Source organism: Protobothrops mucrosquamatus, unplaced genomic scaffold (assembly GCF_001527695.2).
Source record: "Protobothrops mucrosquamatus isolate PMUCROS unplaced genomic scaffold, P.Mucros_1.0 scaffold296, whole genome shotgun sequence".
Lineage (NCBI taxonomy): Eukaryota > Metazoa > Chordata > Lepidosauria > Squamata > Viperidae > Protobothrops > Protobothrops mucrosquamatus.
The window spans coordinates 102,664-116,189 of NW_015386640.1; the positions used below are offsets into that span (position 1 = coordinate 102,664).

Below are 13,526 nucleotides of genomic sequence, written 5' to 3' on the forward strand. Positions count from 1 at the left end.
GGCGGAAGGAAGGGAGATCAGGGATCACCCTGATCTCTGGGGGCAGTTCATTCCAGAGGGTGGGAGCTCCCACAGAGAAGGCCCTCCCCCTTGGGGTCGCCAGCCGGCACTGTCTGGCTGACGGCACCCTGAGGAGACCCACTCTGAGTGAAGGTGTCTACATAGGTTTTTGCAGACTTCTTTCGGTTTTCAGACATGGAATATAATGGTAGAATACAATGATCAAAACCCAATCCAGATCCTTCCCCTCATATTATTTCTGTATGGAAAGTAGCAGTAATAATGTTTCTGGTCTGGTCTCCTTTTTTAGTCAGCAATACATTGTGAAGCAGCCTATCTTGCCCATCAAGAGAATTGCAAAACCCACAGAGCTGACCACTGAGAAGGAGGAGGATCAGGATCAGAGGCTTGAAAGCAAAAGAACCACAAAGCTCAAGGAAGCTGTCTTGGGGGAGTCTTTAAATTGATGCTGCCCAGATGCATTAAAATCAGGGCAAGTTTTGCCATTGTGATGTGGATTGTACTTGGTGTTTCTGACACTCAAGGATCAATCAATCAGGGGTCATGTTCAGAAGGGAGTTTCATGTCTGTATACTCTTAATAACAGATTTGAAATATAGTCTCTATCTGATAGTAGGAAGAAGCCCACACAGTGTGTGTATTTTGCTTGTTCCCTAAGAAGGTTTATCTGTTGTTCTGGAGCTCATGATAAGAAATTGGTCTGCAAGATAGTGTCAGTATCCTTGTGCCTGTAGTCTGCAACTGGTTTTAGCAAAGATGTTTTGAAGTTTTCAGACAAATAAAGACGGCTTTATGTTTGTGGGAATCATAATCACTCTAGGGGTTTGTTTAACTTCCATGTTCTTTATTCATCCTGTACATCTCCTGTGTTCGTGCAACACAAACTATTCATTTTTGTAGCGTGAGGAACACGATAAACCTGAGTTGTTAAGAAAAAAGATCCTTCTGCAAAAGTCTGTACTTTCATTGGTTTTTTAAATTGTAACCTGTGTGGCAAAAAATAGCAGAAGAAAGAAGGTGAAAATCTGAAATGTAAAAATTGTAAGATAATTACACTCATTGGCAATAGACTTTTAGAAAGATGATTTGTTACAGATAGAAAAATTATGATCCAAGGCAGTCAAATATTCTAGGTTATTCTCATATGGATTTATTTCACTTTGAGGGAAGTTAGAACACAGAATAATAGAGTGGGAGGGATGTTGGAGGTCTTCTAGCTCAACCCCCTGCTTGAGCAGGAGACCCTTTACCATTTCAGACAAAGGGTTCCCCAGTCTCTTTTTGAAATAGCAATAGCACTTAGACTTATATACCGCTTCACCGTGCTTTACAGACCTCTCTAAGCAGTTTACAGAGTCAGCATATTGCCCCCAACAATCTGGCTCCTCATTTTACCGACCTCAGAAGGATGGACAACCTTGAGCTGGTGAGACTTGAACTGCCAAACTGCTTGCTGTCAGCAGCCAGCAGAAGTAGTGCTGTAGTGCTGCATTCTAATCACTGTGCCAACAAGGCTCTTGGAGATGGAGCACCCACAACTTCTGAAGGCACCCGTTCCACTGATTCATTTTTCTCACTGTCAGGAAATTTCTCCTTAGTTCTAGGTTGCTTGTATGCAAGTTGTATGTACAACTGGGTTGTACATACCATGACTCTTTGATTTTGGCAAATGCCTTGAAATTTTAACTTTTTTTTTTTTTTGCTTTCCTTCATCTTTCCTCTAATTTTCTGCTAGTTTTTCTTCTTAGTTTTTATTATATATTGTTACTGTAAAACTCTTAATACCCTCAATAACAATTAAAAATGTGGCTTGCAATTTCAGAGCAGGGCTGCCCTCTCCAAAATCACAGTACCATGTTTTGCATTTCACTAGGCAGGCTGGCAGGCAGGCAGTGTTGACCAGTTCTGACCATGAATCTCTATTAATGGTACTGTTCATTCACAGTATCTCTCATTTTCTCTTTTCAGTAGTATAATTTGGGGATTACGAGGCGCCCCTTCTTTCCATCTTTAAGTTTTTTGAACTGAGTAAAACTATTACAGATAATTCTGTAATCTACTAATAGATTAGCTGCCTTCTAGTCACTTCCACCATATTAGGAGAACTTGCAAGGTCCAGCTGAATAAAGTTTTCTCCCTATACATTGCAATCATCTAAGGTGTGACATCCTCTCTCCAAAAACCAAGCATTTTCCTGAGTCCCTAATGAGCAGTGCTTTTTTTCTAAAAAAAAAAAAAAAAAGGTGCCGGAACTCACACACATCATACAACCTGCCTTGCCTACCCTACAAGGTTCCTTCTAAAAAAGGTGCCGGAACTCCGTTCTGGGCGTTCTATGAGAAAAAAAGCCCTGCTAATGAGTAACCATAATGACTGGTGAGTCATGCTTGGCTTTAGTGTCAGAACTGATGCAAACTCTGCCTAAGAAGTGTGCCTGTCTGTCCAGTAAACTTCATAAATGAAAGCAACAATGCTTGTAATAACCTTGTGCTGTTCTTACAGCAGTATAACTTTGCAGACAGAAGCAAGCATATATTTTTCCTGCTCTAGCCCAAATTCATTTATTCTGCTGTAGCCCACCCTGCAATAATTGAAAAGTGAGGAGAGGAATTTGCTCTCTTAAGATACAGAAGACCTGACAGACTTTAATCATGGAGGCCTATTTTGATACCAGAGCACTGACCTACGAAGCCAAAAAGTGGCAGTTTGATATTTTGCCTCCTGACTTTGCCATTCACTTAGAACACAGAGAGGCTGTCAGGAAACCTGACGGGGGGTGGTGGTGGTGGAAGGGACTGAGACCTGCAAATTAGCATCAAAGGACTGGCCTAAGGTTTATTGGGACATTTATTAGTGTTGTTTTCATTATTTACACCACTGTTGATTCTAAGAGATCTCATTAAAAGTGTAATAAATGTAAGAAAAATTTACAAGCCAATAAAAGGTCCAGAGTTGATACCTCTCCCTCCCCTTTCCCTTAGTGCTTGACGTTTTTCTTGCTTTTCTTCATACAATTTTATACACCTTGCTGTAGTATCACACTAAAGTTGCTGATAATTGATGGAATACTGAAATAGTTTTAGTCCTGGTTCAGGACAAGGGGCTGATGGATAGCGTTGCTGCTTTCAATTACTTTTACCTCAGGATGTCCCTTCTGGCATTGGCAGAAGATATTAAAGAAGGGAAATGGCAAGGCAATAGGCCATTTTTTAGACAATTTCAAGTCCTTCACATAAAAATATCAATTTCTGCTACAAAATGGAAATATCAGTTGTTGGCTTATTTCTATAAAAGGCAATAATGGAGCTGTCTGTAAAGCAGATATGTGGTTTCTAAGTGAAAAAAATGAGAGAATTAAGAATTTATCTAAATACATGAATTACTTTGCAGGGTATTTCTGTAAAAAACAAAAAAGGAGAGGGAGGGAGGAAGGGAGGGAAAGAAGAAAAAAACACATTCAAGAGTTCAGAGAGTAAGAAAGATATGTAGAATGAAGCATTACTACAAAGGCATGGAACTGGACACATAGGAAAAAAAAATCCAACCTTCAAATGATAACTTAAAAAAAGACATATAAACTTACAAAAAAGTTTCAAAATATCAATTTTTTACTATTTTAACATGTAGGATAAGTAATTTATTACATCATTTTATACGCAGCATAAATAGGCAACACACTAAATTTGCAATGTTCTTCACTGGTCATCTAACACTCCATTCCTCATAACTTGAGTTTCTCAGATCAAATTGCAAAAAGTTAAATTCAATGTCAATATAGTCTCCCAAAGAATTTCTCTCTCATGCCTCAACTGGGGCCAAAGTGGCAGATAAAGTCCACTCATCCTTCTAGGCACACCCAAGGCAGCCATGAAACTGCAATCAAGAATCTAATATCAACTGTCACACAAAGCATATTGCATCTACACAATCAGAGAGCTACAATGCACAGTTTGTAGAACTTTCTTGCAGAAGTACAAAAATGGCAGCAGCAAGGCTGAATGAAGAACTCCAAGGTTTTAGGAATGGTCTTCAAAAGTTGTCATTCAATTTTATTTTTTTCATGGAACAGGAAGTATAATCATGTCTCTTGATTTAATTAATCTAGTTAAAGGACATTTTATACTTAATCAAATAAAATCTATTGTTACTTTGGCTAGGACCCAACTTTTTTCCTATCTGTGCTTCCTTTTAGAAGTTTAGCTTGAAGGAGACCACTCAAAAATCAAGAGTATCCTTTAGCTGAAAAGATTGTGCATTCCTGCTTTTTTAGTGCCTATATAAACTGGTGAATTTATGTGGACCGGTAAGCCTGTATTTAACCTCATTTATGAAGCTTAAGGCCCAACAATCAAACATTGTTGCACAAATCAGTTCCTGATGAACTATTTATTGCATATTATTTATATTAGCTTAGGTTTATGTCTATGTACCACTGTGGTAGATAATTGGGTGATACTGGATTTGAACTTGGATTTTCCAGGTCTTAATCCCATGCCTTAACAATTATGCTGCTCTGGCTCTATGGTGCTACACATGTTCAGAAGAATGCTTGAGTAGAAGTCCACTTCAGGCCTAGTCATCCAAGAGAGAGGACAGAGACCAAGGGACTGAGGGCAGTGTCATATAAGGATAATTCTTATGCTTAATTCTATGTATCTGTTCTGAAAGAGCAAGCCTTATGTTTCAGTCAGCTCAAGTTGAAATTGATGGAATTTAGGTTGCTTACACTTAGTTCCTGACCAAATACCTGTACACTTCCTGGAGCTGATGAACATATGTATAAAGAAAACAAAGATTGCAGATGCTATCCACCCAGATACTTGTGGGAAGGAAGGTAGTTCAACCTGTCTTCCTTCTTTGAGCATCTGAATCAGGTTCTTATGCACAGAAACCTTTGGAGACAAAAAGAACAATTTTTATGCGGTTGCACAGTCTTTTCTTTTTTTTTAGAACCAATACCGCTGAAGGTGGGAGAGGGAGATGTCTAGACATAAGAGTAAATATGTTTTAGAAGAAATATATGTGAAGAAAATGAAATAGTTGCTCAAGAACCTAGTATGAATACAGCTAAGCTCATTTTGCTGAATGAATGAATAAACATGCTTTGATATCTGGAAGAAAAAATCAAGGAAAGGTTTTGCCAGTAGTAGTGACTTACTGTATAACCTTTTCTAGAGTTATCTAATCACTGTTGTGCTGAAATAACTATTATGAGGACATGCTTATGGTTCCTTTAAAACTGTGAGATACTGGTGGGAAATGGCTGAAATTCTTTTTTCAATGAAGTTTTTATCCAGCAAAAGGTTTTTATGAATACAAGCAAGCCTACTCTGTGTCTTGGGCCTTAGTTGTAGCGTACTGAAAATTACATGTGACAGGAAGTGTTCCATCTGTAATTCCCTGGACTGATACAGATGTCTTAGAAAGATCATGATGATAAAGTGGTTGTTCCTCATGTTGTTCAACATGCTGTGCAGTCCTGCGCATATGGCTAGGTACACTGGTATGATAAGAGTTTTTACCTAACCAGTTTGGTTAGGCAGGTTGGGTCCCATCAGCCAAGAAATGTTGGCTGGCGGGAATTAGGAGATGTGCCTTCTCTGCTTTTTGGAATTTTTTGTCTTCAGTTATCAGGATAACTCCAACTCCAACTATTCCTGGATGTATTAATATCAATAGTAACATTTTAGTTTTTATGTTTTTTTAAACATGTGTTTTATGATGCTGATTGAGTTCTAGACATTGAAAATGACATCCTTGTAATTAAGTGCTTAACTTGCACTGTGAAGTCCAGGAGGCAAAATGACAAAGTCAGTGTCATGCTGATATGATACAAATTCCAGCATTTCTTCCACTGTTCCCTGCATTAGAACCTTCTCCAGAAAGGTGGACCTTTGCACAATGTATCTAAAGTTGGATAATTTGAACCTGGGCATTTGTGCCTTGAGTGAGAACTCTGGGTTGATTTATTCAATGGTGCGTTTGGCTGTCCATGGAATTCTCAGGAGTCTTTTCCAACCTCAAAGTTCGAAAATGTTGCTGGTCTTCCTATGAGGCATCTTCAAAGTTCAAACTTATGTTATAGAAGCACAGGTATTTAAGAGAACAAATAGAATGCACAGCTCTGCCTTCTTTTGGCATTATTTGGACTTTGGGGGACTGTAAGGATATTGCCTTAATATGGATTCTGCGGTTTTCTTACATCCAGCACATTGACTGGTAACACAGACATGTTACCTTTACTTATTTCATGCAACTTCTCCAAGCATTATTTTATTTTTATTGGGAGGACTAAGACAAAGTGGATGAGCCTGAAAACTTTTTATTGCCATTGCAAGTATATATAAGTCACCTTCTTGTGTGGCAGCTTGGTGGTTTTAAAATCTTGCCTCTGAATTATAAGCCAAACATAAGCGTTTATCCACAAAAGGAAAGATGCTCAGAAGAGAGTGGAATCATGGACGTTGTTCTGAGCTTGTCTTTGATGAAGCTTCACAGCTGTCACTGCTGGCCATCAACTTCCACCCTTCTCCATATGTAAATCCTCCCCCCCCCCCGTGCTTTCTGTCTTAGCACAACAGCAGTGCTCTTCTAGTAGAGAAAGTGCTGAGAAAAATGAGATTTGTTTAGCTGTATCAATAAAACAAAGTATAAGCATTTAATAAATGGTTACACAGTCTGTTTATCCTAACACCCCCTCCCCTAAATGTTTAAACAATATTACAAAAAGGTCATGTTATATTAACATTGTTTGTGATGTATCTGTACCAAAATCTGTCGTACTCTAAAACAGTACAAATCCTTGCATAGAGCCACAAGCCCATGTGCATATTTCTGCCACCCACACTGCATAAAAGAAACATTGATTGTGTTTGTGCTATAACTATTTGTGATAGCCTGCCAGGAACTGCTGTGCCAAGGTTTTGGTTGCACTTTGTCCTTTGGGAGTTAGTACCCAAACCACTGACATCATGAACTTCAAGCTAATATTTGAGGGCAACAATCTAGGCTTCCCTTAGTGGAATGAGCATGAAGAGAACTTAAATGCATGTTTTAACATTACCAAAGAAAAACACACTGACATCTAAACTAATGTGGGTGAGGAAAACAGAATGGATTAAGGTAACATACATATAGTGCATTGCTAATATGGATCTAAAGAACTCCCTTTCATTTCATGAAATTCAATGTCTACGATGATCCAATTATACAAATGACTAGATCTAAAGACTGGAACATCGTGGACAGGGAAGCAGACAGATTCCATTCTGCCTGGCCACAGGATTATCCTAAGCAAGAAACTCAATGAAAGGACTGCACATCAGGCTGGAACATCCTTCCTAGAGTATCGTCTTAGAAAAAACTCTAAGGATAAGACTGAGGAGAATCTAAAGCAGGGGTGTCAAACTTGCAACGTCACGTGACATGTCGTGACGTATCGTGACTTTTTTTTGCCATTGCCGGCAATGGGGTGGGCGCAGTTTCGCTATGCTGCATCCGGCCCACGGCCCGGCAGTTTGACACTCCTGATCTAAAGACTTTCAACATTAGAAATGACTAATGAATATAGGTATTCTCATTTGGCAACCACAATTGGGACGGGCAAATGGGTCATTAAGGGAAGCCATGACTGTGCTTACAATCTGACTTCAACTTTCCTTTGCTTTACAGACCTGCAAATGTTGTTAATGAACCATCTGGTTGTAAATTATTTTTTCATCGCCTGAGAATGGTTGCTAAAGAAAGACCACCTGTACCACTCTACATAAATACTAAAGAATGGCTTCTCATCAACTGGATTAGCAGCTGAAATGACTCTGTTCATAAAACAGGTCAAGAGTAGAAAGAACTAAGATGGATTATATAGAGCTGGACAGAAGCAGAGATCTCTCTGTTAATTTTCCATAACCAAGACTGGGCAGCTTGGATCAATCTGTACACCAGAGTGAGTATGCCTGGAATCTCAAAAGTGTCTGATTTGGGGATTGGATGGGGTATGTGCCCTAACCTTGAATCTGGAGCCTGCAAAAAGAGTGCTGACAGGCCCCATTTCTTGCATTCCTCTTCAGAGTATGCCACTTCCTTCTTGTGGTATATCAACAAATATAGCTGATACATAATCTAGAAATCCTGTGGCCTTGGGATCACTTGTACTATACATCAAGCAGGTATAACCATGGCAGCCTTCAAAACAGCAGATAGTTACCATGTGAGAAAAGTTTATTTAAAGGGAGTAAGGGCGAAAATTTTTTTTTATGGAAGGAACCCCTAGTTTTTGTTAATTACAACTATGACTTTCATAGGTTTATGGAGTTTTTAATTTTTCCAATTTCTAAATATAGCATTGGGAATATATATTGATTTTTAGTACTTATTGGATTTCAAATGATGTATTTCAAAAAGCATGGGCACAATAAAATAATTATCTCATACCATTAATATTTTGGCAGAATCTTGGTTCTAGTTTTAGTTATAATTTGTTTTTTGTAGGGTCGAGAATACACATTTGGAATCCTTTGGCAAATCAGTGGGTTAAGGTCTTAAAGAGGTTAAATTAGTATTATATGACATTAAGATTAGATGAATTCTACAAAACATTCTTTTTCAAGTATATTAGTATATTATATATTTATAAAGGGCTGGAAGTGCAATACGGTAGAAGCAACATTGACTCGTATATTTTGGGCTTGCTAAGATTATTTTATTTTGGCAACAAGATTCTGATGACTTAAAATTCTAAAGAGAAGACATGTGGAGTCCATGTACATACAAACAGACTGATACCAAGAAATATATGATCAAAATAATTACATGTAATCAAGCTTTAATATGCTGAGACTTAAGTACTATTGCAAATGTAATTGTTTCAATATGTATTAAATGATACAAATTAGTATGGACAGGACAATTTTACAAAAATGCCAATATCTCAGATTTTCCTGGGAGGTGTTCTTAATGAGGGGTTATGAGTGCCCACTTGGTACATTTAAATACTCTATTAAAGATCTAGAAACCCCATAGGACCAGTTTGCTTTATCCAAGGAAGTTTTTTCTGAACAGTCAAGTTTTCAACCCAGCAAAAGTTTTACATCATTTCCCTGTTTCCAAATTCTGAAGAGCACTAATATTAGCCTGCTTCAACACTCTTCCCTCAGCAGTTTGGGAGGGTCTACATAGAAAAGTTCCAATGAACTAAAGATTGTGCCCTGGGGACAAGGAACTATTGAAATTACAGCTCATGCCTTGTTGTATTGCATCCTTTATAAGCATCCTGGGAATCACCTTGCAATTCCTTACCCGATAAAACACCCAAACATTTGGATTTTTTTAAATGTACAGTATTATCAGCTCAGTATGATTTTATTTCCCTGAAGGCAGCCAAATTCTGTTAGTATAAAGGGCTGACAGTTATACTGCCTGTAAAATTAGGCACACTGCCTACCCACGGATCAGTCTGCCATCAATTGTAACATTCTTATCCTTTTTTAAAAACCTTATTTTATTTTTTTAATGTGTTTTATTTTTAAAACACTGGTCTGCACTCATAACAAATGTTTATGTATCAATTTATTTTTCATTTTAATTTTTCCTTCTTTCCCATATTTGAATTACTTTCTGGTTTGTTTCTTTTTGGCCTTTGTATGATTAATTTATTTTTGCACTTGGTTCTTTTCTTTTACTGTACAACTGTTGATTTAAAATCCCATAAAATCATTCAGAAACAAAATGATTAAGGCTAATGATAAACCCCAGCTGAAATGACCTTAAGCTAATCATTTTTTATAACTCAGTCTTCATCACTGGAGTTGTTGCTCTGGAGGGAAAGAATAGGTGGCAGGATTGCTATGTATGCCATCCAGAAAGTCCTCAACTTATGACCATAGATGTTAAGTGAATGTTGTCCCATTTTACAACCTTTCTTGCCACAGTTGTAAAGTGAACCACTGCAGTTGTTAAGTGAATCTGGCTTCCCCATTGACTTTGCTTGTCAGAAGGTCACAAAAGGTGATCACATGACCTGGGACACTGTGACCGTCATAAATATGAACCAGTTTCCAAGCTTCTGAATTTTGATCACGTGACCATGGAGATGCTGCAATGGTCGTGTGAAAAATGGACATAAGTCACTTTTTCCAGTGCTGTTGTAACTTTGGTCACTAAATAAATGTTGTAAGTCGAGGACTACAGGTAGTCTACAGGGAGTTGATATAAAAATACAAAATGACAAATAAATATATAATTCTAGTATATTATATAATTGTATATTTAGTATAGCACATTATAAAATATTTGTATATTCTGGTATATTTGTATATTTTAATGCATTTTTTAATATATATCGTTGTTCAGTCCCAAGTCTTTTGAAAATTAGAGCAGAACTTCATAGAAGGGTGGAGCAAGGCTGGAAAAGGGTGGAGTTTACATCTCCCCAAAGTCTCTGAATTAGGTTTCAAATTTTCAGAAAGTGGGAAGTAAAGGAAAATTGAAATGGTAGAAGACTAGATATTGCTGCTTTGTTGCAAAAAGGTAAAAGTCTACAAAGAAGCTTGCATTAGCTTCTTGGCTTATTTTGTTCTATGTTGTGCAAATCTAATATTCTTATCGCTCTGTGTAAATTATTTAACTGATTGTGTAACCTCGGCCTTTATCCACCTACCAGGCTGTATATGAAGATATCAACTTTTCTTCTAGAATGTTCTTGTGAATGGAAATATTAATTTAAAACATCTAACCAATTCCCCTTTTTATAAGACTCTAAGACGAAGAATGAGCCATTTAGGGTAACCATTGCCATCCTGTGGTGTACTTGAAACATTTTCTTTTGTACCTCTTTTTTTTTTAATTCCAAAGTGTCCCAATCACAATAGAAGAGCCGTACTATTATGTATCTGGAGAGCTGTGGAATTTATTCTCTTCATGTTTGAATTTGTGTGTATCTTAATGGTTAAGTTTCATGGGTCATTTATCTTCCTCAGATAGTCCTCGACTTACAGTCTTTCCTTCAGCAACTATTATAACAATACTGAAAAAAGGACTGGTTCTTGCATTTAAGACTGTCACAAGATCCCATGGTCATGTGATCAAAATCTGGGCATTCGGCAACTGGCATGTATTTATGACAGTTACACCATCCAAGAGTCAAGCGATCTTCCAAGCTGTCTTCCAACAAGCAAATCAATAGGGGAAGACAGATTTGCTTAATGACCATGTGATTCACTTAAAAATTAAAGTGATTTGCTTAACAACCAAGGCAAAAAAAGTTGTAAGCATGACCAATTAACAACTGCCTTGTTAGCAATTCTGGTTCCAATTATGGTCATAACTTGAGGATTTAATGACCTCACTTAATAACTGTCCTGTTTAGTGATCATTCAAAGTTACAACAGTCCTCCTATTTATAGCATCGCCCACAGCCATGTGATAAAAATTTGAGCATTTTTCTGTTGTGGTCACATGATGTTTTGCTTAGCAACCATGTTGCTTAAAGATGTTATTGCCATTCCCAGTTGTAGTTGCTTAAGTGAGGACCACCTGTATATCTTTTTTTAAAATAAAGTTCAATTTTGTTTGTCTCTGATGAGATCACCCAAGGAGGAAAAGAAGATCTGAATCATGTAGTCACATTCCCCCATCATTCATAACAGGAGATTGCAAGGATGATGATGATGATGACAATAATTAACATTATAGTAATAACTTCACTTTGGGCATTGTTAGCTTTTCATCTTCAGAAAGACAAAACATGATGACATCCTTATTTTTCTCAAACCCTGAGGTAAGAGTTGGATGTCAGGTGAGCCTCACCCAGAAGTTAAGTGATGGCATCAAAAATGACCAAAGGTACTACACCAAATCCGGAGGTGGAATCTAGAAGGCCTCTGAAAAAGGAGATTTAAGGTCTTTATCTTCTATACTAAGGTCTCAGCCAATCTGTCATATAGTGATACAATTGCAATTCAATACAACTCAGTGTTAATTTATTGTTAAGATAGTCTGGTGAGGAAAATATGCTCATTGTTGACTAATCACACAACAGGTTGAGTCCTGGACTTGTGGTTTGGCTTTGACAAATAAATTTCCTCATTCTCAAGGAATGGTAATAGATGTGGCTCAGCTCAAGGAACCCCCCTATAATTTCCTTTGTATTTTTTTTTTTAAAAAACTATTTCCCATCAACTTTTTGCAGTTCTATCTACACCTTAGATATAATGCTTAGACAGGTAGAAGATGATTTACGAATGATTCCTGAGAAAGATTCATCTGCTGTTCTAACACTTATCTAACACTTTTAAACAGCAGAAGGTCACATTATGTCAACTGAATCAGTAATATTTTGTGGTTTATTACCTGTACCTCAGTCAGCCAATCCAGTGTTGTAATATGCCACAACAGTATTAGGTTGGCAGCCACAGTTATTTAATGCAAACTGTGGTATGAAAAGAAATGGGTGGAAAGGAGGTAAAGAGTCATCATGGAGGTGATTCATCAAAATGTTTTCAAAAGGAATGTTAACCCCTGTGTATCAGCAGCTCTACAAATGCATTGGCCAAGACTAGATATTCTTTGAGATTTCAAAGGAGAAAACCTTGATTGGATAGTCGTTCATTGGTGTCCCACATTGGCTGACATTATCTGCTCAAACTCTGGGATCCAACAGGACAAAAACATGTTTTCCAAAGTTGCTTGGAACCATTTCTTTCTGACGTAAAATTGCCTTGGAAACCAGCTCCTGATATCTTGGTTATTTTTTCAGCACTGCTATCAGCTAGGCAGCCATCCATGTAGCGTAATACCTCATGAGACATGTTACGATTAAACCCATAGCACCTCAGTCACAGCCACTGGTACCCTACTTGGTGTTATGTGGAAGTGGGGAAATTGCAAATGATGCCATTGTTGTTGAAATGTTTATGTCATTCTCATTCTATGCTCAACTTCTCCATTCTGCTGCAGAATCAGTATGGGTGCTGCAATCCACTTCATCATCTTTTTCAGCTCTCTCTCTCTGTGTTTGATTAGGGCAACCAAAACATTATTTTATAATGGCATTAAAGCACTAGTAACTTTAGTCCTGAGCCCTTTCCTAAATATCCCTTTGGTGGATTTTTCTTTTTCCACAGTATCTATTGTCAGTCAGCAGGTAGGGAGCTTGGTGGAACCACTGCTTTTTATTTGTTTCTTTACTAATTTATTTATTTAATCTATTTATGGAGCCACATTTCTCACAATTATGACTCCGGGTGGTGAATATAGGATTAAATCCAATAATGACAAAAATAAAAAAAATAAAAATAATAAACAAGAATAAGAGTAATAGCATAGTGGTACCTGAGTATAACACTAACTCAAGCCACATAATCACTGGCTTGTTCAGAAAGGTCACATTTGCAAGCCACCCAACCTCCAGTCCCATGTCTGAAGGAATACTGACAATTTCAAGGACATTTTTGGATACAGCTTATGCTATGATGTTTGCTTAAATAATTTTTAGGAGTAATAATACT

The 13,526-nt window shown here is 37.5% G+C and overlaps 1 protein-coding gene across 1 annotated transcript in view; it reads right to left on the minus strand.

Annotated features, from left to right (window-relative positions):
• Positions 1-12,827, minus strand: part of PITX1 (paired like homeodomain 1) — a 93,603-nt gene extending 80,776 nt beyond the window's left edge. The window contains exon 1 of the mRNA XM_015814928.1: positions 12,737-12,827. Within this exon, the coding sequence (XP_015670414.1) occupies positions 12,737-12,827 (91 nt within the window). The remainder of the gene's footprint in view (positions 1-12,736) is intronic.
• Between the last annotated feature and the right edge of the window lie 699 nt (positions 12,828-13,526).